The sequence below is a fragment of the Scyliorhinus canicula genome, chromosome 9 (genome assembly GCF_902713615.1).
Source record: "Scyliorhinus canicula chromosome 9, sScyCan1.1, whole genome shotgun sequence".
Taxonomy (NCBI): domain Eukaryota; kingdom Metazoa; phylum Chordata; class Chondrichthyes; order Carcharhiniformes; family Scyliorhinidae; genus Scyliorhinus; species Scyliorhinus canicula.
Genome location: NC_052154.1, coordinates 134,481,336 through 134,508,488, shown reverse-complemented (window position 1 = coordinate 134,508,488; position 27,153 = coordinate 134,481,336). Strand labels below are relative to the sequence as shown.

At 44.3% G+C, this 27,153-nt stretch overlaps 1 protein-coding gene across 6 annotated transcripts in view; it reads left to right on the top strand.

Moving 5' to 3' along the window:
- The window catches only part of tesmin (testis expressed metallothionein like protein), a 270,445-nt gene that overhangs the window by 201,546 nt on the left and 41,746 nt on the right, over positions 1 to 27,153 (top strand). For 5 of the 6 annotated variants that reach the window (XM_038807670.1, XM_038807673.1, XM_038807672.1 and 2 more), the window contains one exon: positions 18,389 to 18,480. In XM_038807670.1, coding sequence (XP_038663598.1) covers positions 18,389 to 18,480 — 92 coding nt within the window. The remainder of the gene's footprint in view (positions 1 to 18,388; positions 18,481 to 27,153) is intronic. The other variant, XM_038807671.1, reaches the window with a different exon arrangement.

The following is a 27,153-nucleotide window of genomic DNA, read 5'->3' as shown; positions in this document are numbered from 1 at the left end:
ATATTATTGTTATTACCAGTGGTAGGTGAACCATTAAGAACAATATTTAGTGGGCCTTTTCAAATTGAATGGAAATTGAGTGAGGTCAATTATTTGATAACAATGCCAGATGGAAGGAAAACTCAATGTGTCATGCTAATATGCTCAAAAGCTATTTTGTAAGGAAGGAAAAAGGAGGATGTATTAACAGTTATAACTCAGGAAGAAGAGATAAATCCAGAGGATTCTAAATGTGACATTCCGCAAATTAGACTGGATTGTGAGGAACTAATAACAAATTTGGATAAATTACTGAGTTACCTTCGAGAGAAAAATCAGAGTGACCTGAAAGAGTAATTACAGTTACATAGAGCTATATGTGGGAACAAATTAGGAAGTATAAAGGTGATTGATTATACATGATGTAGATGTAGAAAGTTCTGTTCCAATCAAGCAACATCCATATAAACAGAGTCCACCAAAGTTGGCACAGGTTCAAAAGGAGATTGAAAGCATGCTTCAGAATAATGACATTGAAGTGAGTTGCAATGATTGGAGCTCATCTATTTTGATAGTACCAAAACCAGATGCAATGATTGTGTGTGGAATATAGGAAAGTCAATGCAGTAACAAAGTCTGATTCGTATCCTATTCCTCATTTGGATGACTGCAGTAGAAATGTGGGACAAGCAAATTTAATTTATTATGGGCCAGGGTTTAGAGAATACCAAAGTATATCATGGAGTTCACGTGAGCCACAACTTTTAATAGATTTTGGTTATAGGGAGCACAAGGGCCCACTTTACAGGTGTGATGCAACAGAGAACTGAAAGTATTTTTAAACACAAACAATGTTTATTCTACGAATCCAATTAACATTTTATAAACCCACAGTAAACATCTTACCAACTACCAACACTGATAACCCCTCAAAAACATACAGTTCTCTGTAGATAACCCTTAATAACTTTCCAAACAACATCCATGAGTCAAAAAACCCTTTTAACAAAGACAGTAGGTTTGCATTCCTTACAGAAACAGGTATTACTTTGAAATCATCAAGTGATCTGGAGACATTCTTTATATTGCAGAGAGAGAGATCAATACACATCTGCTTGCTTTAAATACAGCTCTCCAACTGAAAACGAAACTAAACACAGAGCCAAAATAGCTCCCAGCTCAAAGCGAAAGTAAAAAGCAGAGAATGACATCACTGCAGCTACTTAAGAAAACAAACATTTCTTAAAGTGACATTCACATGACATATTTTACTGACTAAACCTGACTTACTGAAAGTACCTTTAGCAGAAAAGGCAAAGGAAGTTTTGGCTTTTGTAATGCCAAATGGTCTGTAGCAGTTTAAAGTTGTGCCATTTGGAATGAAGAATTTTCTAGCAACATTCCAAAGACTAACCAATAATGTCATTTCTGGACTAAAGAATTGTGCAGTGTACAATGATTATTTGGTGGTGTTCATTCAAATGTAGAACGAGCATTTGGAACATTTGGTCGATCGATTGCAAGAGGTTGGCTTGGTGGTTGGTAAATGTGACTAAAAGTGAGTTTGTGAAAGCCCCAGTCACATTGTTAGGCCATACTATTGGACGTGGCCTAATGGCCCCGCAGAACTTGAAAATGAAACTTATTGGGGAGTTGCCAATACCATCAATGAGAAGAGAAGTTATGAGATTTCTGGGCAGGAGTGGTTTCTACAGAAAATTCGTGCCAAGTTTTAGCAGTGTGATTGCTCCACTGATTGAACTTCTGAAAAAAGAACAGTAAATTTTATTGGACGTCAGAATGTCAGGAGGCATTTGATAATCTGAAAACCATGCTAACCACAGCACCAGTTTTGGCAACACTGAATCATGACAAGCAATTTAAGGTGGCCAGTGATGTGGGCATTGGTGCTGTCCACAAGAAGATGGCAAATGTCTGAAAAGACATGTTGATTATTTTTCCAGTAAACTAAATGTTCATCAAAATAGGTAATTGACTGTCAAAAAGGAAATGTTGAGTTTGGTATTGGCATTGCAACATTTTGGCATTTATTTTGCTAACAATTCATCAGAGACAATTGTTTATACTGACTATAACCCATTGAAGCTTCTAGATATTTTTATACATTGTAATGCAAGACTGTTTGGATGAGGTTATTGCTGCAACTATTTAACTTGAAAATTATACATTTAGCAGGAAGAGAAAACATAATTGCAGATGCTCTTTCACAATTTTGAGATGTGAGAAGAATGGAATGTTTAAAGTTTTTTTTAAAATTTAGATTACCCAATTATTTTTTCCAATTAAGGGGCAATTTAGCGTTGCCAATCCACCTACTCTGCACATTTTGGGTTGTGGGGGCGAAACCCACGCAGACACGGGGAGAATGTGCAAACTCCACACAGACAGTGACCCAGAGCCGGGATCGAACCTGGGACCTCAGCGCCGTGAGGCGGTTGTGCTAACCACTAGGCTACCGTGCTGCCCTTGAATGTTTAAAGTTGGGGGAAAAAAGACTGAAATAGACTGTCCTGATGTTTAAATTTGCATGCGTGGATAAGACAAAATATGTATCTTATACTGTAATAGTAGTGTTTAGTAATAAGCAGTATTTAAAGTTGGAATGACTTTGGAAAATTAAACCATCTTTTTATATTGATAGTTAATTTTTTTAAGGAGAAGGTGTGATGAATGAATGATATTGTCATAGTTTATTTTTTTTGCAATAATGTTATTAAAACCTAGGTTAAGATGCTTACAGACAGTATGTTTGCTAAAGTTGTGATTGAAGGGTTGTGAAAGTGAGGTAATCATTGATTTTTCAGGTGAAATATTCTGCTAACGGTGGAACAGTGGTTAGCACTGCTGCCTCACAGCACTGGAGACCCCGGATAGATTCTGGCCTTGGGTAACTGTGTGGAATTTGCAGATTCTCCCCATGTCTGCATGGGTTTCCTCCAGGTGCTTTGGTATTCTTCCTGTGATTAGTATTGGATTAGATATATTAGACGATAAGTGTTTGGCGAAGTAAGGATTAAAACATGGGTTGGTGTGTGTTGACTGCTGCAGTCATGTTTTTAATAGAACCTTGGTTTACAAGACCACAAAGCTTTTACCAACCTGAGGTGCAATTAATCATAAAAGCTTGGGCTAATGAACTTTTGTTTTGATTAAGGGGATCCCCTGGGGAGTACATTAGTTTCAGCTGGTAAGATGATGTCATTGTTGGGTTTTTCAATTTGATCTGGCTAAAGGTGTGCCCAGGAAAACAGTCCTGCTCTCACTCTAACTTAGTTAAAGCACATTAACTATTTGAAGCAGTGCAGACATGTATGAGAACAAGGGGAAGCTGAAATAAGCCAATTTAAAACAGCTTTTGAAGACACCCAGAGTTTCTGCAGGGGTTCAGACCGGAGTCAGACCTGGTCTGTAAAACAGTATCAAGAGATCTCTTTCTCAAATAATAACTCTGTAAAGCAAGTATTCATCTGTGCCATTGGTACTTAGGGTGGATTGAGAGCTGTGATGGTCTATTTTCCTGTTGTATAAATAGGAATAAAGATACCAAGTAAGGGTATTGTATCCACTGTGTTGAGTAGTATTGTTCAAAGGGTAATTGTAAGCTATTTTTGGTGTGACATTAAACATTTTAATACTGTGTTAGTAATAAAGCTTTGTTTTAAAATACCACAACACTATTTGTTCATGCAGTCACTCCTGGTGTGAAGTATCATTTCCTCACAGTATTACAAAATGAAAATAAAATATTGGGATTTCAGTCCAGTATCCTAGCCACTGTTAGGGTCTGGTCTGGGATCGTAATACTCCCACACTGTTTAGGTTCGGTGGATTGGCCATGATAAATTGCCCCTTAAGAGTCCAAAGATGTGCAGGTTCAGTGGGAAATAGGGTGCGAGAGTTGGCCAAGGGTGCTCTTTTGGGGAGTTTGTTTAATCTCACTGGACCAAATGGCCTCCTTCTACACTGGAGGGATTCTATGGACAACTGGGATGTAGATAATTTATAAGGGGTATTGTGGTTGGTCCTGGCTAAATGGGTTTAACTTCTGATTTGGGTACAGATGATGTGATTAAGGGGAGGAGGTCTGTCTGAAAAGTTAGTTGTTCCTAGAATTCACATCTGAACAGGCATTTCACTTTTGGTCCTGAAAGGTTCTCTCTCCAAAGGTTCTGCACAGAGAAAAGCAAGTAAACACCTAGTTGTTAACTTTATTCATGAGTGGTATTTGAACTATGTTGGTTTGTTTAATTGGAATCTAGAGGAAAATTTAGGGAGTTCAAATTTTTCTTCTACTTGAGAACTGTTATAACTGTGGACTTTCTCTGTTGTTAATGTGGTTAATTCAGTGTTTAAATTAAAGTTTGTTTGAACATAAAAGATACCTTTGGGTCAGTCTTATCACTCCTGTGGTGCAGTAACATTTCTTCACAATTTCACAAACTATAAATAGTTGGGCTCTCTTCAGGATCCTAACGCTTATTTGGTAGACATTTGGAACTCAAGAAAGCCAAGCAATGCAAAAAACCTTTCTAAGAGTCGATCTAGCATTGTTTGGGTTGTAGTTGTATGCATGTAAATCCTAATGTTTAAAAAACGAGTAGTCCATCCAATACACCTCGTTTTAATGTTCTGCTCAATTTCCACAAACAGTGAAAAATAGCCAGTGAAGTGAAACCTGAAAATGCAATTGACCTTGTACAAGGTCAATTTGGCGGGCCTCACGGTAGCATGGTGGTTAGCATCACAGCTCCAGGGTCCCAGGTTCGATTCTCGGCTGGGTCACTGTCTGTGTGGAGTCTGCACGTCCTCCCCGTGTGTGCGTGGGTTTCCTCCGGGTGCTCCGGTTTCCTCCCACAGTCCAAAGATGTGCGGGTTAGGTGGATTGGCCATGCTAAATTGCCCGTAGTGTAATGTTAATGGGGGGATTGTTGGGTAATGGGTATACGGGTTACGTGGGTTTAAGTAGGGTGATCATTGTTCGGCACAACATCGAGGGCCGAAGGGCCTGTTCTGTGCTGTACTGTTCTATGTTCTAAGGAGAGCTCTGTCCTAATGAACAGTGCAGTTGGAAGTTTAGCACAGCTTGAACTTTGCAGCCTGGACTTCATATTAACCAATCACTGGTCTCCGATCAGTCATGGAATTCAATAGCAACATTTTTAATCTCTGCTGAGAGATGAACAACAAAGGTTAAATGCCCAAATATGTGAAATTTATCCATGCCCAATAGTAATCAAATGTGATCTGGGATAACAAAGCTCACAGTTTACAATAATTAATTCTGAACAGTGCTATTGCACATGTTGCTCGTTCTGGGTGAGTGTGCTTAACACTCAATTAGGCTCTGTTTCGTTACTTAGCTCTGGAGTCGCCAGGTATCGTTAAGATACCGCCACAAGTTTCAAGGTCAAGTTCAAAGCAATAAACCATACACCAATTAGTAAGTTCAAACAACTGAGTTTATTATAATACAATTATAATACTACCCATGCACACGCTAAGATGATTAAACTATTCCTACCACTAAATAAACCAATACTTATCACAAAGAGAACTGTTGGATCAGGGGAAAGGCCTCTTGCTCTGCTCTGGTCTGCAGACTTCAGGTTGGTACGGGTTAAAAAGGGGTCATGAGTGTCTATCTCTGGTAGCGATCGTTGTGAGACACTTACTTGCTGGCGGCTGCTGTCCCAAACCTCTCCTCTCTCGGTCAAGGTCTTCTTTGGTAAAAGCTGGTCGAGATGCTGGTCCAGAGAGGAGGGCTGGTTAAGAAGAATTAACTAAGTGTGGGACCTGTCTTTTATAGGTCCTAGGGCTTTGCGCCCTTTTGGGCGGACCCTTTACCTGCTCGGAATCGATTGGGTCTCTTCCCAATCAATTTGTTTGAATCCCCCCCCGCCCAATACTGAGGCTATCTCTCGGCTACTGGGCGGGCCTTCAGGTGCTTTGTTTTCGAACCCCACTGGTGCCGGGGTGTCTGGTTTCCCACACACTGTTGCAATCACTTCTCTATTTGTGTCCATTGTCCCTGGGATCATTCCATTGCTATGTTAACTATCCCGGAGATTGCCTCATTAGTATGCGGAATGTTCGTTTCGGTGCTGTCTGCTCTCTTAGCAGACAGAATACACATTGGCTTGGTGCAGCCTGCTTGTGCTGCAAACATTGTCCATTTTAACCTGCAAGCTTTGCGTTCCTCCATTTTGTATTGAGGGAATGGCCAACTTCGGTGGCTACACACAGATGATACTTCCATGAACTTTGTAAAATCTTTTTGATGCCTGTTCAATTTCTATCTGTATACTCTGGATCTCTGACCAAAGTCACTCACTAATGGCTATGTTTTGCCATCATAGACACAGTATTTGTAGCTACTTGGTATATTGGAACCGTTTTCTGTTATATTCAGTAGCCCAACCAAAACCCACCAAGATTAATTTGATTTACTTTAAACGTTCTCAATTTTTAAGTTAAAAGTGATAAATATAAACATATATAAACCAAACACCTGGCATTATTTGGTGATTTAATGTCCATTAGAGGCTATATGTGTTGAAGTGTTCTGAATTAACTGAGTTTTTAATAAATGGAGCACAGTTTTCTTATATTAAGAGGTGTTTAGCAGACTTTCTTGGTTTTTCAAACACTCAGGTGTCATGATGTAATGTGCATCAAACTATGCCAATGAATATTGTAAAGATGAAATAAACTATCATTCTCCTTGATGTTTCAACTGATCTTTTCTGGAAATACATTCTGCACTAAAAATGGCCCAGCCTTTTTCTCCACATCTCCAATTTCCTTTCCATCAATCAGGCCCATCCTCCCCAGTCTAACAGCTGGCTCTGCAAAGGATCCAGCACTGAATCATGGCAATTTGGGATACTTTGTAGGTCCTACAGAATATTTAACACAGGTAAGCAGGGTTGGTTTCAGTGTCCAGATGTGATGCATTAAAGTAATGAAAATAAACTGCGATATGTCCAATTAATTTTTAATCGTCAATAATTTGGTCCCGATTTTGTTGCAGCAATGATGGTCAAACCGTGAGAATTTGGTGTTATTGCTTCTTTGAAGCTGACAAACAACTGGTGTCTGCATATTCTCAAATAAATGTGGAAATCAAGATGTTGCTGTCAGTGAGGGCCTCACGGTAGCATGGTGGTTAGCATCAATGCTTCACAGCTCCAGGGTCCCAGGTTCGATTCCCGGCTGGGTCACTGTCTGTGTGGAGTCTGCACGTCCTCCCCGTGTGTGCGTGGGTTTCCTCCGGGTGCTCCGGTTTCCTCCCACAGTCCAAAGATGTGCGGGTTAGGTGGATTGGCCATGCTAAATTGCCTGTAGTGTAAGGTTAATGGGGGGATTGTTGGGTTACGGGTATACGGGTTACGTGGGATTAGGTAGGGTGATCATTGCTCGGCACAACATCGAGGGCCGAAGGGCCTGTTCTGTGCTGTACTGTTCTATGTTCTATGATTCTATGCTTCCCGACAGGGCACTCTGTTGAGACGCAACCCAGACTGCAATCAAATAGAAACCACTTAGCTGACCAAAGTGTGCCCTTTTATTTAGTCTCGTTTGTGAACTCTTGAAAGTTACACCTTGTTGATAGAGATGCAACTGGATTTCTAATAGCAAACTAAATTAACTACTGCTGATTTAATTCTTTTTTAAAGAATGGTTTGTTTATGACATTTCAGCCTCTACCTTAATCCCATGTGTATGTCCCAATCATTTATTTAGCTGTCTGTAAAACTTTAAATGAAAGTTTGAGTGCACTTTGCTTCCTGGTTTGCTGTGAGAATTCTTCAATGTGTTTGGATGCTTACCCTGTTGTTGCTGGTCACCTTATGATCCCCTTAAAAGACTCAAAGTGACACCAGGAGAAAAAGAAACCCCTTTCACAGAGATCTTGAGATGTCATGATCTCTGTGGACAGTTTTCTTGGATGTCAACAGCAAGTAACATTTCTTTTCCTGACTGCAAATTCCGGGCCATTTAAACAGTAAATTACAATGCAAGTCATGCAGTGCAACTATAGTCAGTGCTTCTTTCTTCGAAATTAGCTCCAAATATGGTATCCTACAAGCTCTTTCTCTTCACTGCTTTGTAAATCAAAGTGCCTGACATCATCACAATCTTCAAAAAACTTTGTGGCAAATTTGAAAGAACACTGTGCCTATGTAGGGTGAGATGTTTTGGCTGTTCATACTGATGGATTTCCCGGTGGCATAGGGTGGATTCAATGAGAAATTCCATTGACAGCGGCGGGACCAGAAAAACCTACCCCTGGCCAACAAGGGGCTCCCTCCCACCGCCAAGAACTACACCGTGGGGAAGGCCATAGAATCTCGCCCCTAAACTGGGAATTTGCACAGAAAACTAAACATTAACTGCAAACTGGCAGGCACATCCACCATGAATACAATATTCAACCCTACGTAACTGTAATGCAGGTATACCTACACCACACAGTGTGCAGCATTGTAAGCAGCTGCTTACCACTTCTTCCTCAAGGACAATTTGGATAGCAGTGATTGTTGGCCTTACTGAGCAATTCTTGCATCCCATGAGTGAACAAAATAAAATTGGTTGAGGGGCTAAAAGGATAGAAATCTACCATAACCAATTTTCATTTATCTGATTAGTGTACGGCCTATTTGCAATATGAATGGAACATAACAAATTTCAAAATCTACCATTCACTGTTTAAATTCACATATCAACAATGACTGCTGTGAACAAAAATAATACCTTTAAGAAAGGACAGAAAATATTGTTGTTTACCTGGATTTCTGATGGCCTGAATCTTGTTGGAAACATAGCAACAAGTTCATGACACATGAGGTGTGATTCTCCAACACCCCCCCCCCCCCCCCCCCCCCCCACCGGCCTGGGTCATAAAATCACTGGGGAGGGGCAGTGTGAATCCCGCCCCCGCCGGCTGCCTAATTCTCCCTTGCCGGAGATTTGGCCGGGGCAGGAATCGCACCGCGCTGGTTGGCGGCCTCCCCCCCCCCCCCCCCCCCCGGCGATTCTCTGGCCCGCGATGGGCCAAGTTCCCACCTGTTTTTGCCGGATCCCGCTGACGTAAATCAAGGTAGGTCCCTACCGCTGAGACCCAGCTCTGTGGCCGGCCTCCGGGGTCCTCGGGGGGGCGCGGGGCTCTTGTCCCGGAAGGTGTCCCCACGGTGGCCTGGCCCGTGGTCGGGGCCCACCGATCCGTGGGCGGGCCTGTGCCGTGGGGGCACTCTATTCCTACACGCCGACCATGTAAGCCTCCATCATGGCCGGCACGAAGGTGAATCCCCCTGCGCATGCGTGGGGCTGACGTCAGTAGACGCTGATGCTCCCACGCATGCGTGGACCTGCGCCAGCCGGCAGAGTCCCTTCGGCCCCGGCTGGCACGGCGCCAAAAGCCTTCCACGCCGGCCGGCGGGCTGCAAACCACTCCAGCGCTGTCTTAGCCCCTGAAGGTGCGGAGGATTCCGCATCTTTGGGGCGCCCGACGCCAGAGTCGTTCCCGCCACTCCACTGTGCCCATTCTGCCCGCCCCGCCAATTCCCGGAGAATCCCGCCCATGGTGTTAATGATGCACACAGCGGCCAACAAGTTCTGGCAAAGAGAAATTCCAGGAGTTGTGAATCGGCAGAACGTGCAGGCTGATTAGTCTCACACAAACCGCTGCTCAACCTCAACCTCCCTGTTATTTTTAAGAACTTGTCGGTTTTACATATCAAACTGAAATTAAACTCTCCAGAGAATGTTAGATCTGGGACTTACCAAAATGTGCGATTCGTGCAGGCCAATCAAACTCTCTGGCTAAGTAAGGGTACCACTCAAACCAATGAGTCTCAATCCTGCATGCAGTAAATTCATCATAAAGATAGTAAAATATTAAAATTTTAAATGCCTTTTTTTTGCCTTTTCCAACTTTTTCTCTCAATATAATCCTTCTTTCTACCAAAGCAAAATACTGCATGTGTTGAAAATATGAATTATAAACAGAAGAGATAGAAATCTCGACCAATTTAGCTCAGTTTGCTGGACAGCTGTTTCGTGATGCAGAGCGAGGTCAACAGTGTGGGTTCAAGGGGCTGGTTTAGCTCACCAGGCTAAATCGCTGGCTTTTAAAGCAGACCAAGCAGGCCAGCAGCACGGTTCGATTCCCGTACCAGCCTCCCCGGACAGGCGCCGGAATGTGGCGACTAGGGGCTTTTCACAGTAACTTCATTGAAGCCTACTCGTGACAATAAGCAATTTTCATTTCATTTTCAATTCCCATACTGGCTGAGGTTATTCATGAAGTCCCCGTCTTCTCAACCTCACTCCTCGCCTGAGGTGTGGTGATCCTCAGGTTGAATCACCACCAATCAGCTCTCCCCCTCAAAGGGGATAGCAACCTATGATCATCTGAGACTGCGCAACTTTACTCAGTAGATCAGGCACCATCTCCGGAGAGAAACAGAGTTAACATTTCAGGTCAATAATCGTTCCTCAGAATTTCTGATAAAAGGTCATTGACCTGAAATCTTGAGCTGAATTTCATGGAACCCACTGGAGCAAGCATGATGGCAAGGGGGGGCCACATGCGATTTCTGGTGGCAGGAGAGCTGACCCAAATTTAGTGGGGGTATGGGGGACAGGGGGACGGAGAGTAATCAATGAAGTTCTTAAATGAGACACTCAAAGCAAATTATCCCTAAGCCCATCGAGACGTAATGGCAGGTCAAGGATTTAATGTGACTCACACGGGTCTCCCATGCCAGCAAAAAGCTGGTAAGCAAACTGTCGAGTTTTCCATTGGCCTATTAGAGGATTCCTCATTGACAGATAATCAATGCCCGGGCACTAAAAGCCACCCCCTACTGCTTTCAACCTCCCTCTCTCACCCTAGCCTGGGACCCTTTCCTCGCAACCCCATCCTGCTCCACTCACCCTGTCCAAGGATCCAACGATAGACCCTGGTGAAGGCCTCAAGACATAATGGCAGCACTCACAACTCCCAGTGGTAATGGCTGGCAATGGAGACATACTGGTCTCTGATCAGCTGGCAACTCTCCTGGGCTGGATTTTCACTCGATGAGCCCTGATTGAGAAGCCCGAAGCTGGTCAGTGCTATGGACAGGAGGTTTGTAAATTTAAATAGTGCTGATATATACACACACACACACAATGAGGAGAGGGGTTTCACAACATCCGGCCCTTTTGCACTTCTTGCACAGTAAAGCGCGGTTAAGAGAAAGGAAGAGGGTTCAGGGCCACAGTAAAAATACAAGTGCAGGATTTACATGTGTCCAGAGTACAGTATCAAAAGCCTGATGAAATTAATTCCGGTGGCGGCCATGGAGTAAACGGTCGCACATTCAGCAGCTCTCGCCCTTAGTGTTTTTTTTTAATGGTGTTTAAGCCGGATTTTTCAGAAAATTTCTCAACATAAGTTGATCAAAGCCAGAGGAAGAGCAGGTGGCCCTCAATTTATGGAATCATGTCCAAATAAGAGCTGATAAAGGAGAAACCAAAAGATGAGTGAAAGCAAGAATCAGAGGTCATCGAGCTCAATGGTAACGAGACAAAGCGTGTCCATGCCAGCTCGCTGGTCGATGGAGCAATGGGTCGAGTACCTGGATGAGAAGTTCGCCTGGCATTGCAAGGGGTGTACAGAGACGTAACCCTGATGATAGCCTTGATAAAGGAGGTGGTTGACCAGGTGGAGGAGAAAATGACGACCCTGGGACAGGAGATTCTAACGTTGCAGGAGCTGGCGACTGAACGAGAGGAGGAGTCCACTGCAATGGCTTTGGAAATTAGCGTACTGAAAGACAGCTAGATAAAGTAGAAGACTTGGAGAACCGGTCTCGCAGGCAAAATATCCGAATCGTCGGGCTGCCAGAGGGAAAGGAGTGATCAGATGCAGGAGTGTATGTGGGGAAAATGTTGCAGGAGATGGTCGGGGCCGATGTGTTTGACAAGCCGCTGGAGGTGGACCGGGCACATAGGGTGCTCGTACATAAGCCCCAGGTTTGTGAGCCCCTGAGGGCCATGGTCGTGAGGCTACATCGATTCCTCGACAAGGAGCATATAATGAAGTGGGCCAGGCAGACAAAACGGTACATGTGGGAAGAATCAGAGATTCGGGTGTACCAAGACTGGGGACCAGAACTCGCAAAGTGGAGAGCAAGTTTCAATAAAGTTAAGGTGGCCCTGTTTGAGAAAGTTCACCCCAGTCCAACGCCGGCATCTCCACATCCTGTTTGAGAAAGACATTAAATTCAGACTGTCATACCCGGTGCGTCTTTGGGTGACCTACGAGAACCGGGTGCTGTACTTTAATTCTCCGGAAGAAGTGGCTACTTTAATGAAAGACAATAATCTGGCTTCAGGACTTTTAAATTCTAACTGTTGTGGGCTGAGTTTGGGGGAAGGGATGGAGGGCGGGGAGGAGAGAAAAATGGTTCTGTGTTTTGCTTCGTCTTGTTTAAAATTTCAGTCTTTTAATCCTGAATTAAGTTGCGATGTTTGGGAAGAAAAGGGGTTTGGTGTTTTCTTTTTGAAAAAAAATTTTTTTTTTCTCTTTTTTCTTTTCTCTCCTTGTGTAATTTTAGTTTGATTTATTGCTTTGTGTACTGTATCACAGAGGAAAGAACTTTAAAGTTGCAAGGGGGTGTGTTAATCTCTGTTAGAAAGATGGTTGATTCTTGCATGCATAATTTTGCTTAAGCTGCTTGAAGCTTCTATTGTGTTTGATTCTCTTTGAAGGTGATGTGACTGATAAGAATCAGTCAAAGGGGGAGGAGTAGAATCTGAAAATCTGGTTTAACAACTTTTAAACTCAAACTGTGGTGGTCTGAGTTTGAGGGAAGGGACAGGGTGGCAGGGAGGTGAGAAAAATAGTTCTGTGTTTTGCATTGTTTTGTTTAAAATTTTGATCTTTTAATTCTTTGAGTTAAGTTGCGATGTTCAGGAAGAAAAGGGTTTTGGTGTTTTGTTTTTTTTCTTTCCTCTCTTCTTGTGTAATTTAATTTTGATTTATTGCTTTATGTACTGGATTACAGAAGGAAGAGCTTTTAAGATGCGATGGGGTGTTTTAGTTTCTGCAAGAAAGATGGTTGATTTTTGCATGCATAATTTTGCTTAAGCTGCTTGAAGCTTCTTCTTTTGTGTTTGATTCTGTTTGAAGGTGCTGGGGACTGATAAGAATCGGTTAAAGGGGGAGGGGTTTGCCTCATTCCCTGCACTTTGGGGGATGGTTTGTTTGCTTTTTGGGATTGTTGTTACTGTGTTGAGTGCTTGTGTTATTGCTAGGTGTGATAAAATCTGGCAGTTGGCAGGTTTTTTGACACCAGAGGGTGGGAGATGTTGAGCTAGCTGGATAGCTGGTTCATGATAGCAAAGTGGGGGGAGAGCTGAGGAAAGCCAAAGTGGGGGTGTGGAGGGTACTGCTGATGGGTAAGGGACAGTTAGGAGGCTGGAGATGGCGGTCGCTGCCGAGGGGCGGATCAAGTGAGGTGCGGAACACGGGCTAGGAGCTGGCCTAGGAAAGGTCAGGGTTGACTGACAGGGGATGGGGGCACAAGCCCCCCCCGACCAGACTGGTTACATGGAATGTATGTGGACTGAACGGGCCGGTTAATAGAGCTTGTGTATTCACACACCTGAGACAGTTAAAAGCGGACGTGGCTATGTTATAGAAGACACACTTGAAGCTGGGAGACCAAATTAGATTAAAGAAGGGATGGGTCTGGAAGTGCTTCATTCAGGACTGGACTTCAAAACAAGGGGGGGTGGCTATCCTGATTAATAAAAGGGTGACAGTCAAGGTTGGGGGGATAGAGGTAGACCCGGGAAGCAGATTCATTGTGGTAAGTGGGAATGGCAGTGGCGTCGGAGGCCGCTCCTCACCCCCTATTCTCCCACCCCCAGGGGGCTAGGAGCGGAGGCACGTCAATCTCGGGCGCCGGGCCTTGACGCTTGCGTCAAAGCGGCACCGCCTGAATGACGCGGCGTGTGGCGCCTAAATTGCGCATGCGCGGTTGCCGTCTTCCCCTCCGCTGCCCCGCAAGACATGTCAGAGTGATCTTGCGGGGCGGCGGAGGGAAAAGAGTGCGTCTTTCAGAGACACGGCCCGACGATCGGTGGGCTCGACCGGAGCGGCGATTCTCCGAGCGGCCTGTCGCAAAACATGACGCTTTGGGGGGTGTGGGAGAATCGCGTGCGGGTGCCAGGGCTGCATGGTGTAATTCGCCCGGCACTCCCACGATTCTCCCACCCGACGTGGGGTCGGAGAATCGCGCCCTTGGAGTCTCCAAATGAGGAGCTCTTGAAGGAGTGTCAGAGACTTCAAATGGAGTTTGGGCTCCTTTCCACAGGAAAGGTGGAGGGTCAGCTGAGGAGGGTAAAGGGGGCAATATATGAATATGGGGAGAAAGCTAGCAGGATGCTGCAGCATCAGCTGAGGAAACAGGAGGCGACGAGACAAATAGGGAAAATAAAGGATTTGAGAGGGAAGACGGTGACGGACCCGGGAGGGGTGAATGAAGTGTTCCGGAAATTTTATAGCCAGCTGTACAAGTCGGAACCCCCGGTTGGGGAGGAGGGCATAAATCAATTCCTGGGGAGGCTAGAGTTCCCGAAGGTAAATGAGGAGCTGGTGGAGGCCCTGGAAGGCCCAATTGGGTTTGGGGAGGTGATAGATGGACAGGGGGCAATGCAATCGGGTAATGCCCGGGACCTGATGGGTTCCCAGTGGAATTTTATAAGAAGTTGTCTGGGTTACTGGGGCCTCTCCTGGTTAAGGCTTTCAACGAGTCCAAGGAGCTGCGAGTACTCCCCCCGACATTATCACAGGCATCAATTTCTCTCATCCTGAAGCATGTCAAGGATCCGGAGAGCTGTGGATCGTCCAGGCCAATCTCCATCTTGAATGTAGATGCCAAATTATTGGCAAAGATCCTGGCCACTCGAATAGAGGATTGTGTCCCGGAGATAATTGGAGACGATCAGACGAGATTTGTAAAGGGCAGGCACCTGACATCCAACATAAGACGGCTTCTTAATGTAATTATGATACCAGTGGAGGGGTGTGAGGCTGAGGTGGTAGTTGCCATGGATGCGGAGAAAGCTTTTGACCGAGTGGAGTGGAAGAATCTATGGGATATTTTAGGCAGGTTTGGGTTTGGGCAGGGATTTGTGGAATGGGTCAGGCTATTGTACCAGGCCCCGGTGGCAAATGTAAGAACTAACCAAGTTCGGTCAGAATACTTTAGTCTTTGTCGGGGGATAAGGCAGGGATGCCCGCTCTCCCCATTACTGTTTGCCATGGCCATAGAACCCTTAGCAATAGCTCTGAGAGCAGCGAATACCTGGAGGGGTATAGTGAGGGGGGGAGGAGGGGTGGGGATGGAATACAGGGTCTCTCTCTATGCGGACGATTTGCTGCCTTATATCACGGCCCCGCGGGGTAAAAAAAAAAGTCTGATGTAATGTTTTTTCAGTTGAGAGCTTGATTGTTGCAGGGTAATCAGTCATTCCAGAAGTGAGACTTCCATGGGGGAGATGGCATGCAGAGTTGAATTAGGCTTGAAGACACCAGTTCCAATGTTCTAGTAGTTTATATATCAATGAGAGCCAGGCAATTGTACCTGGACAGAGCTATTTCTGTTGCTACCCATTCGATGGCAAGGCAAAATGGTAGACAGCGAAAGCTGTTGCCTAGAGTTGCTGTTTCCTTCGGAGATCCACCATTGACTGACAATAACTTGCAACAGCTTATTAATTAAAGGAATTTAGACTTCTCAAGTCCTGGTCAACATGTGACAACATGGTTTTGGGTAACTAACAAGGCCCCTGATTGGAACCCATTGTTTGTGAGCAGGAAGCAGTTAGGTCATTAACACCTCTTGGGGTATTAGGAGGAACAAATAACTGGCATTGTCCATAGCTGGCTGAGATAGAGATACCATCACCAGGCTGGAGCTCTGCTATGAGTTATGCCATTCACCTGAGGAAGGAGCAGTGCTCCGAAAGCTAGTGTTTGAAACAAACATGTTGGACTTTAACCTGGTGTTTTAAGACTTCTTACTGTGCTCACTCCAGTCCAACACCAGCATCTCCACATCATGAGTCAGGGACAGCCTGGTCCATCTAAAAACAAAGATTTTTGCAGAGTAGTCTGGATGACACACATCTATTTATTTTCCGCTCGGTCTCGACCGGGTCATCGAGTCAGTGCTTGATTGAGAAGGGTTACAGGGTTATCACCAGTTTCCAACCAATGAGGAGTTTCCAACCCTGTCACATGAACTAAATCCCGCCCTTTAATGCTGTTTCTCTCCACAGAAGCTGCTTGACCTGCTGAGCTTTTCCAGAATTTTCTCATATATTTCTAATCTTTCTTTCCTTCTCTTTATTTCTATACCTACTGTGAAAGTGTCTGAAATTGATCCCCATCTCAGTCATTCCTCTGCTTCATTTTCAATCCTTGAAACTCATTAATTAAGGAGATAAAGTCCCAGATGTCCCATTACTCTGGTAGGCAGCACAGTAGCATACTGGTTACCACTATTGCTTCACAGCACCAGGGACCTGGGTTCGATTCCCGGCTTGGGCCACTGTCTGTGCGGAGTCTGCACGTTCTCCCCGTGTCTACGTGGGTTTCTTCCAGGTGCACCGGTTTCCTCCCACAAGTCCCAAAAGACGTGCTTGTTAGGTTAATTGGACATTCTGAATTCTCCCTCTGTGTAACCGAACCGATACCGGAGTGTGGTGACTAGGGGCTTTTCACAGTAACTTCATTGCAGTGTTAATGTAAGCCTACTTGTGACATTAATAAAGATTATTATTGTTACATCTTTGTCAGCCTGCACTTCCAGCAACTTGGGTTTGACCTGTAAGTTGCAAGAAAATGATTAAATAATACTGTATGCCCCAGTCCAGCAAGATTTGGGCCATTTCTGCAACAAAATTATATTAAGCAACAAAAAAGATTTTGAAAACAATTTTAAAGCAGGAGCTTTCATTGTGAGGTGGTTGCTGACCTTCCAATAGGAGTCATTAAGTCTTTGCCGATATTTTCCACTCTCAAGCTGACAGATTCTCTGACCATTTGTACAGCCTCCTGACTAAAACCAGTTAATTCACCACAAATCAGGGATTGAATGTAGGATATTGTTATGAGTTGCTTCCTACCCTTATCATATATGTCCCAACTTAGCCATTGTGGAGCTATTATCATGCTACATCCTTGTAGTGGGAGATATTGTGCAGCTATTCGGCTGTAGTGTACATCATCTCCACACTCATAAGAGACCAGACAAAAACTCTTGGAGTTCTGGACAAGGCCTTTATTACAGTTATAACTGGGTTGGTGCCACATGCAGCTCTTACACCAGACAGCGCTGCTTCTCACCCTGTATGGAATGTTATACTTCATTAAGATACAGGAAATTAGTGTATACCAATTACTTGTTACTAGTTGTCTATGTGTTACCATAACTATCGATTAGGTTTACATCATGCATGGTATATGAGAATAATTAACCAATCACATCAAATGTCCACATGCTATCCAAGCAGTACAAAGGCACATATATGTTGTCTTTCAATTATTTATATCAGTTGTCCGATATCTTGTGTATGGCTATCAATCACCCCTCCCTGTCATTATCGGCAGACATCCTGGAGAGGGAGCAAATGGTAGACTGTCCCACATTGTTACACAGACCTTGAGAGTTAACAACTGGCTAGTTCCTACCTGCAAACTGGCCCCATGGTGGTTTGTGACCTTCAGGTGTCTTTTTACAATTGGCAGCTTCAGATGAACAGATTATGTCTGTAATACAGATTGATACAAATTGTTCAATCCCTTCAGCACTTATTGGATAACTAAAGTTTTTTAAAACTAATTTCAAATTAATTCCGATATAATAATTTTTCCCTCATTAATCCTTTTCTGCAATTCAGATTTCCTAACTGGGAACGCAAGAGTTTCTACTGAGTTAGACACAATGACAATTACATTACTATCTGGTGTCCAGCAATGTCACTACATTACTCAGTGCTGTGTTTCTGCTTCCTACTTTGTCTGATTCCCTTCTGCTTTATGCAAAGCACGTCTCATTTCAAGAATTGAGGATGTGAAGTCCTATTAGAGCCAGGACATGCCTTGTTGCAATATATTGCCCTTGAATTCATAGTGACATGCTTCAGTAAAATGTACTTCTTTGGTGCTTTCTGTTTCAGATTCTCACTGAGTATATTCTTAACTCCTCGACTTCAGTGTGGGATTGAATTAAACTCAGCACTTCAAAAAAACATGTTTATAATATTTATAATAGAATAAAAAAATGATTAGTGTTGTACTTCAATTAACTAATCTTGCTTTGGACAGCTACAGCATGCATCTGGTGGTCCAATTCCTGAAAATGGCAGTCTTGCCTCAGAGGCTAGTGCCCATATCCCTTCTACTATATCTCTCACAAGGTAAGTGCAGATGATATGCTATCCTAACTTACTAGTGTTGAGCTGACAAAGTTAAGGGAAAAAGATTTGAAATCAAAATACTGCATTAGAAGGCATAACTTCCACCTTTAGTGCTTTTCAAAAAAATAAATGCATGTTGTGTAGCCTAGATTTATTGTGACCTGTCTAAGAAGGATTAAATAGACATAATTGAAATTTCTATTGGAGAAAAAAATGCTGTTGCTGATGGCCTTTATTAAAAAAATGTCAATGTGTTGGAAAGTTTAACTGCTACACCCAAAGTGAATGGGAGTGGGATGGGGAGGATCTAGTTGTCATGGTCCACGTAGGAACTAATGGCATAAGAACTACTAAGGGCTGGATTTTTGCCATCAAGGTGGGAAGCTTGCATCAGGAGTCTTCCCAACTCAGCAAACCTTTCTCCTTTAAAAGGGTCCTGGTCTGCCATATTTACATTCCAGGTTGGAGTCAGGTCCATTGTCTCCAGAGGCACTCATGGAGGTGGGGGAGTGCCAAGGTGGGCTAGTTAGAAAGTCAATCTGTTTATTGAAACTTCAGCCCAGTTGTATAAAATATAATTTGAGCCTCCAGAGCTCTAACTACACACTTAATATTGAAAAATCTCTAATTTAAGAAACTCTTTTAAAAAACAAATCTGTCAAGTGATCAATCTGTATAAAAACAAACTTCCATTCACAAACCACATAATAGGCAACTAATCGGGAGAGCGGGAATGGATTTGTTTTTGCAACCTCTGGCTCTGCTTGTCTTTTAATCCTTTATTTTATCCCAATGCACATTTCATACTTGTCTTTTGTTTGGGATATATATCATGCACTATGTCTCTGGATCACCATCATTGGAGTTTTGTGATGAGGAGCTGAATTAAATTATAGAGAATCCTCTTTGACCATGGCAGTCAGAGTTGTCTGGAGTTGGGCCCAGTTTGCAGTGGCAGTATTTCTGTTAAGTGGCCGTTTGCCCATGTGGTGCTGTGTGCTTTGGAATGATGGATGCCATTGAGGATGCTGTTCAAGATGAGGATCTCGGCTCTGTGGTGTAGGTGTTTGGAGCTCACTTGGTGGAACTGTGAACTATCCTTGGGAGAATGGTCAAGGCGAGGGAGAAAATCCTTGTATTCGACAGAGCACTTTCCCTTGTAAGGGCCCGCCTTCGATTCATTGAGATCCTGCTGCATGGTGCATTGTCCATCCTGACAGGTTCAAGAGGTAGGAGCCGGACAAGGAGTTTCTGTGAGCCCGGTCGCTGCCGAGCAGTGGGAGGCAAGTTTCCGATCTTGATCTGGAAGCTGGGCGTATCGATGGAGCACAGTGTATCTGATCTTCGAGCCCTGGAGTCAGTTGGGTCCTCTCTGACCACTGGCCCTGTTCTCTATGCTTGTCGTGAGAGTTTAGAGTGGGCAATCATGTCGAGTCATCTCCCTGGCTGGGACAAAGGCTGTGCATCACTTGGGCATGGTGGAAGTGGAGGTGTTTCATTCGTTGGTAGCCTGAAGAGATCCAGAGCAATGTTTAATGATCCTGCCATAGCTTTAGCCTTTTCAAGCAACATGAATGGTATTATCCTGCAGTTCTTCAATATGCATGGATGTTACTCCCTTGTGATTATGTTGTTGATTATTTGTTCTTGTCTTTTCTCCTCTAAAGGGAGGTGTAAGCACGAGGGCGAGAGCCACCTGTCATTCTGTTCTAGCAAAAACTATAGTGAGTCGATGAAGCAAAATGTAGCCTGTGCACAGTTTTACTCCTTTTTTTGTTATGTGATGTACCCTTGTGGTTATGGGAAGGGAGTGCATTTTGGACACCCCTTATCTTGTTATAGGTGAACAATGGTTGGTTGGTGTGGAGAGTTATTTAGTCCTCACTGAGATTGAGGATAGCTCCCCACCTAGAACTAACCTAATCAGGTCTTTGTTTTGGTGTTTGTTATTTTGAATTTAATTATTTATGCTTGTCTCTTTTGATAGCCCAGGAAGGTTATGTATCATTGGGAGGACTGGGTTCCTTCAGACATTTCCTTGGAAGTTGGAGTGCTTTATTGGGGGTCTTTTCTCTTGACAGCTATTAAAGAATAGGAGGAAGTGGGTGGCAGTGCACGCCAAGGTGGGTTTGAGCAATCCTTGACTGATTTGTTGAGGGAGACTGTTTGCCATGCCACTACATTGTTGGAACCGTTCCCTTGTATGGGGAGTAGGTTTGATGGGGGAGTTAGGCACCTTCCTTGAAATGGTCTTATATGGCGGTTTTCTGAGTGTCGACTATCCTTCTGGCGTGCAGTGTGGCAAGTGGCTAATATTCCTCGGTTGGCTCGGTTGGTCTTACCTGAGTTTTTTTCTTCTTCCTTTCTTCCTGTGAGTGAGCAGTATATTGTTTTATATCCTGGTCCGGTCCAGTGGTCTACAGGAGGGTCCCCTTATGTACGGGGGCCGGGGAGGGGGACGGAGTTATTTGGCCCATCTCACAGGACACTCATTCATCAAGTGTCTTGACAATTCTTTTTCCAGTGATGGGGTTTACCCAGCTGGAACTGGTGTAATCTTTTTTGCCATGTCAATGAGGGTTCTACGTTGCCCTGGGTGTCGTTGGTGTGTGCAGGATCAGATGGGGTATAGGTTTTAGGGTGTGCTGGAGGTGCAGTAGATACTGATTCCAGTGTGTCAGAAAGTACAGGGCTAGGCTAGGTCCGGTGCTGTGGTTGGTATCCAGTCACCCCCCTGAGTTGGGTCCTGTACATTGTTGCCCCCCCCCCCCCCCCCCACACACACACACACACACACACACACAATGCTCAGGATGCTTTCCTGCTTGTTTGAGCAGCTTGTTCTCTTCTTCATTAATGAGTGATGGGTATGTGCCATGGAAACACCGACCCATGGTGTGGTCCTGCGTTCCACTCCTGGTAGTTCTAGGTCTCCTTCCTTTTTGTTTTACTTGGGAGTTGTTGACAGCACTGATCATAATCCAAACATGTTGCTGTTGGTCCTCTCTGTATAAATGTATGGAATGATGTTGGCTCTGTGCTGGGGCTGATATTAAGGTTATATTGCATTGTGCAATATATATGTAACACCCTTTTAGAACTGGATTTCTACGTATTTTTTGTTGTACATTTCCTTTTTTAAAGATGGGTGCAGATGGGTCTGGTGTCCGAGGAAAGGAGGTTACAGTGTGTCATTCGTGCCTCTGGTGTTGGAGTTGAGGGAGATATATATTGATGCGTACCTGACATGGCATGAAAACTTTATCCTGAACTTGTGTGGTGATTGCAAGAAATCACTGTGTGCACTATTATAGCATGTTTTCATGACCTTATCCTGCTTCTCCTTTGTTCTCTGGTTGGGCTTATAGTGGCATCAAGTTATGTCTAAACATTTTATCGAGCTAATTATACTGTTGTTCTCCTGTCCCCCATCTGTATTCATACATATTGAGCTTTTTTTGCTTACTGTGCAGTATCATTCTTGGGGTTTTTTGTGGTTTGTTAAAATGTACAACCTTAATAAATATATATTTTTTATAAAGACACCAAATCCTTTAGTAGCCTCCTAAAACTTCCAATTAAAATGCGAACTCAGTACCCTACTGTGTTAAGTGGTTTTGTAGCTGTTGAAACCCAGCCAAGCATTCATAATGGACTCAGCAGCTATAACAGAAAATATGGCTAGCATTTTTTGTAAGCTACACCAGATGACCTGTTAATCAATATGTTTCAACAGCAGGTGTCTCCTTTTTAAACTCTAACTGGCAGCTGCAGTTTATTATTTTGGTGATTTAAATCACCTTCAAATAATTAAGATTAAACTACCCATATCTACCTTTCAAAAATGTTTTCAGCTCTCACATAAAATTGTGGTAAACACACTGCAGGTTCAAGCCATTGGAACAGTGAAAACGGAGACTCTGTTTGAACTTAGCAACAATTTCAAATGGCCCTCCTGAGTTTCGACTTTCCGCCCAAGAGATTCACACCCTGACCTCTTTCCCCTGGTGGCATAAATGAGATCTTCCAGAAATGGGAGCAGGAATCCTACATGCGAATCCTGCCTACCATTTTTAAAGGCCTCTAGAGTCAACCAAACTCCATGACAGCCCAGCCATAAAAATGTTGTTCTGATGAGAGAATTTGAGGAGGTAGGATCCAAATTAAAACGCAGGACCTCATAGGCTTCTCTTCTCTTTGTGATCTCAGACATACACCATTTGGCATAGGGTCAAGCAGAGTAGAGAATTAAATGCATGGCTTCAAAAGTGGTGTGGGAAGCAGCATTTTGAATGTTCCACTGGAGTGCGCGCCATTTAAACCAGGCTGGGATCAGTATCTTGGTGAATCATGTAACCAGGGCTGCAGATGGGGCTTTAAACTAAAAAGTGGGTGAGGGAGGTGTCAGGTAAAAGGAGATTTTAGAAATCTAAAAAGAAAACTCCAGGTAATAGAACATTGGTGATTTAGATGCAGACAAGCAGAATAGGAGAGGAAGGGACCAACAGTGTACCAGTAATTATGCATCAGCAAATAAGATCTGCACAAAGAATAGTATTTTTTAAAAGGCTCTTTACCTGAATGCACAAATAATTTGGATATGATGGATGAACTAGCAGCAAAAATCGATAAATGGATTAGATCTCATTTCTATTACAGAGACAGGGTTACAAAATAACCAATGGTCAGATATAAGTATTCCAGGGTACACAACATTTTGAAAAGACAGACAGAATGGACAGGGAGGAGAAATAGCCCAGACAGCAAAGCCTGACATGAGGATAGTGGTGCAAAAGGACCTTGGCAAAGATTAGGGTGTAGAATCTATAAGCATGGAAAATAGGAATAATGACAGAATCACAAAATTGTTACAGAGCAGGAGGCGGCACTTTGGCCCATCCTGTCTGCGTCAGCTCTGCAAACGAGCATCATGACTTAATGCCATTCCCCTGCCTTTTCCCCGTACACCTGCACATTGTTTCTATTCAAGTAATCATCTCATGTATTTTTGAATGCCTCGATTGAAGCTGTCTCCACGACACTTTCAGGCAGCGCTTTCCAGACCTGAATTAGTTGCATAAAAAAGTTTTTTCTCACATCAAATTTGCTTCTTTTGCAAATCACTTTACAACGGTGCCCTCTCGTTCTTGATCCTTTTACGAGCGGAAACAGTTTATCCCAATCTACTCTGTCCAGCCCCCTCATGATTTTAAACATCTCTATCAAATCTCCTCGAGGCCTTCTTCTGTCCAAAGCGAAGAGTCACAACCTCTCCAATCCATGCTCATAACTGAAACTTTTCATTTTGTAACAATTCTTGTAAGTTTTCAGCACTCTTTCCAATGTGTTCACATTCTTCCTATAGCCTGACGCCTAGATCTATACACCATATTCCAGATAAGGTCTCGCTAGTGTTTTGTATAACTTCAACTTAACCTCCTTGCTCTTGAACTCTATGCCCCTGTTAATAAAGCCTCAGACCACTAAATGCTTTATTAACTGCTCTCCACCCATCCTGCCATTTTCAATGATCTATGCAATATACACCCAGGTCCCTCTACTCCTGCACCCCTTTAAGATTTTTGCCCCTTATTTTATATTGCCCCCCATGATTTTCCTCCCAAAATGCATTACCTCCCTTTTGAACTACATCTGACACCTATCGGCCCACTCCACCAACTTGTTGATGTCCTTTTGAAGTTCCTACACTGTTGTCTACATAGTTTACAATATTGGCCTGTTAGAGGATGCTCAGCTTGTTATGCCTATCCTGCCAGTGGATTTGCAGGATTTTGCAGAGGACTTGAGGTATCTTCTGTACAATGTCCATGTTTCTGGCACATATAGGAGGGCAGAGTCCACAGATTCTCTGTAGACCATGAGCTTAGTGCTGGGTTTGAGGTCTCGGTCTTCGAATACTCAGTTCCTTAGGCGTCTGAAGACCGCCATGGTGCATTGGAGTCGATGTTGGATTTTGTCGCCAATGTCTGCTTGCACCAAGAGGAGGCTCCCAAGGTAGGGGAAATGATCCACATTGTCCACCGCTGCATTTTAGTATTTCTGCGGGGATTCCATCTGCGCAGAGGCTTTGATGTTCATCAGCTATCACATGCCTTTTTGGGCCTCACAACAAGCTAGGTTTGCGCGAGATGGTGGCGGGTAGCATGTTGCGGGATGGTGCATAGGACTCTTGTGTAGAAGGCTGTGTCTTGGTTGAGGAGGTCCTTGAAGTTCTCCCTCCAGCGGGCGTTGACAGCCTCTTTGTCTTTGATGAGCGCCTCTCCATTTTTGCTCCCTGGCTGCTCGGACCATAGATGGTTTTGATTGTGAAGAAACCTAGCAGATTGTGATTGTTTGCGATTTGCTGAGTCTCCTGTGCTCTTTCCACCCACCATCTGTTCTTTAGGTCACGGGTTCTTTGTTGCACATCGGCCTTCAGTTGTCTGTCGGCTTGTTTCTTCTCACTTGGGTTTTGGTGGAGCTGCCAGTTCAGGAACATCTTGCGTTTGTGGTCAAGGAAATCCTGGATCACTTGTTCGTTCTCGGCAGACCAGTCTTGGTATTTCCTGGTCAAGAGCCGAACCTCTCCTCTCAGGTGCTGACTATGGTGGCTTTTAAGGTGGACCAGGTGCTGTGGGTGTTCTGCGGCTCTGGCTCATTGGTTGTCACCGGGTTAGCTGATATGCGCCGACTGAGTAGCGCTTTCTTCTCAGAGTCTTTGAATCCAACGACATTGAGTCTCCTGTGGCAGAGTTTGTTCTGCCTGTGCTGTTTTGGGGCCAGAGTGATGGAGATGATAGAGTGGATTAGCCGGTGGTCAGTCCAGCAGTCATTAGTTCTGGTAGTGGCGCGTGTGATGCGGACATCTTTGCGGTCCCTTGCCCGGACGATGATATAGTCTATTAGGTGCCAGTGCTTGGAGCGGGGGTGTTGCCATGAGGTCTTCTGCTTGTCCCTCTGGTGGAATAGGGTGTTTGTGACGACAAGGTTATGTTCTAAACTTTTGTTTTCCCCACGCCTTCCTTGCCTAACACACCCTTGCAAAGATTTGGGTCCTTCCCGACTCTGGCATTGAAGTCGTCAGGGAGAATGAGCTTGACTGCCTTTGGGATGCTAGTTAACGATTGATCGACGCTGGAGTAGAATGTCTATTTTATTTTATATGTTGCATCTAAGGTTGGGGCATAGACACTGATGGCTGTGATGTGCTGCCTCTGTGCCAGGGTAAGCGATAGGGTCAGTTTGCTCACCCTACAGGGTTTTTACAGTGAAGTCGACCCCTTAGAGATGGTGTTCTTCTTCTAGTTTGCCTTTCCCAGAAGAAGGTGTATCCGCCACCTTGTTCTTTAAAGCTGACCATCTCTTGCCAGTCTTGTTTCGTTCAGGGCAGCAATGTCAATGTTGTGGCCTCGGAGTTCCCTGGCTATGATGGCAATGTAATGTTCAGGTCTGTTGCTGTTGGGGTTGTCCATGAGGGTCCTGACGTTCCAGGTCCTAAAATTCATTTGGGTGGGTGGAAGATTCCTGTCTGTGAATTTTAACGTGGGGGATCATTGCATACCAACCACCACACAGTCCCAGCGGAGGGAGCTCTTGAACCAGTGGCAGGGAAATCCGAGATGGCTGTAGGATGGGGACTAACACATATTCATCATCCTCCTCTGCTCATCTGCCTGTCAATGATTCCACATTTAAAGCCTGATGTTCTCTATATTAGTGTTTCTGTCCCTACCATTATTTTTGACTTCCTGGTAGTCCTCGCTAATATTTTTTTTGAGTTCCCACATCCCTGGCAAGTTATCCCTGGCGAGTTAGTTCAGCCCCCGACAGCACTAGCAAAAGAGCCCACAAGGAACACATCCCAGTTCTGTTCAGGTGTAACTTGTACAGGTTCCAAATCCCCCAGATCCAGTCCCAGTGTCCCAGGATTATGAAGCCCTCCCTCCGACACCAACGTTCCAGCCACGCATTCATCTGCCTCATCTTCCTATTTCTGTTCTCACTTCCATGTGGCACTGGTAGTAATCCGGAGATTACTACATTGAGACCCTACTTGCTAATTTTCTGCTTCACTCCCTAAATTCTGTTTGCAGTTCCCTAAATTCTGTTTGCAATGCCCTATCCCCCTTCCTACCCCAATCATTGGTATCAGTGTGTATCCATGACCTCTGGCTGTTCACCCTCTGCCAGAAGAATATACTGCAGGCGCTGTGTGACATTCTTGACCCTGGCACCGGGGAGGCAATATACCATCCTGGAGTCATGTCTGTGTCCACAGAAAAGCCTGTCTGATGCCCTAACTGAAGAATCTCTGATCACTATTGCTTTCCTTTCTTCTTTCTCTCCTGTAGAGCCAAGCCACTTGTGGTGCCACAAACCTGGCTCTGACTACACTCCTCTGAGAGACCAGCACCCTAACCAGCTTCCAAAACAGAAAACCCATTTTGGAATGGGGCCTCAGGGTACTCCTGCTCTACCTACCTAGTTCTCTTGGACAGCTTGGTGGTCACCCATTCTCTCTCTGTCTCCAGGCCTTTAAGCTGTGGTGTGGCCACCTTTATGAAAATGCGATCCACATAGTTCTCCGCCTCACAGATGTGGCACGGTAACACCAGCTGCCGCTCGGGCGCTGAATCCTGGAGCTCAGATTTCTGCATCTGGCAGCATTTCCTA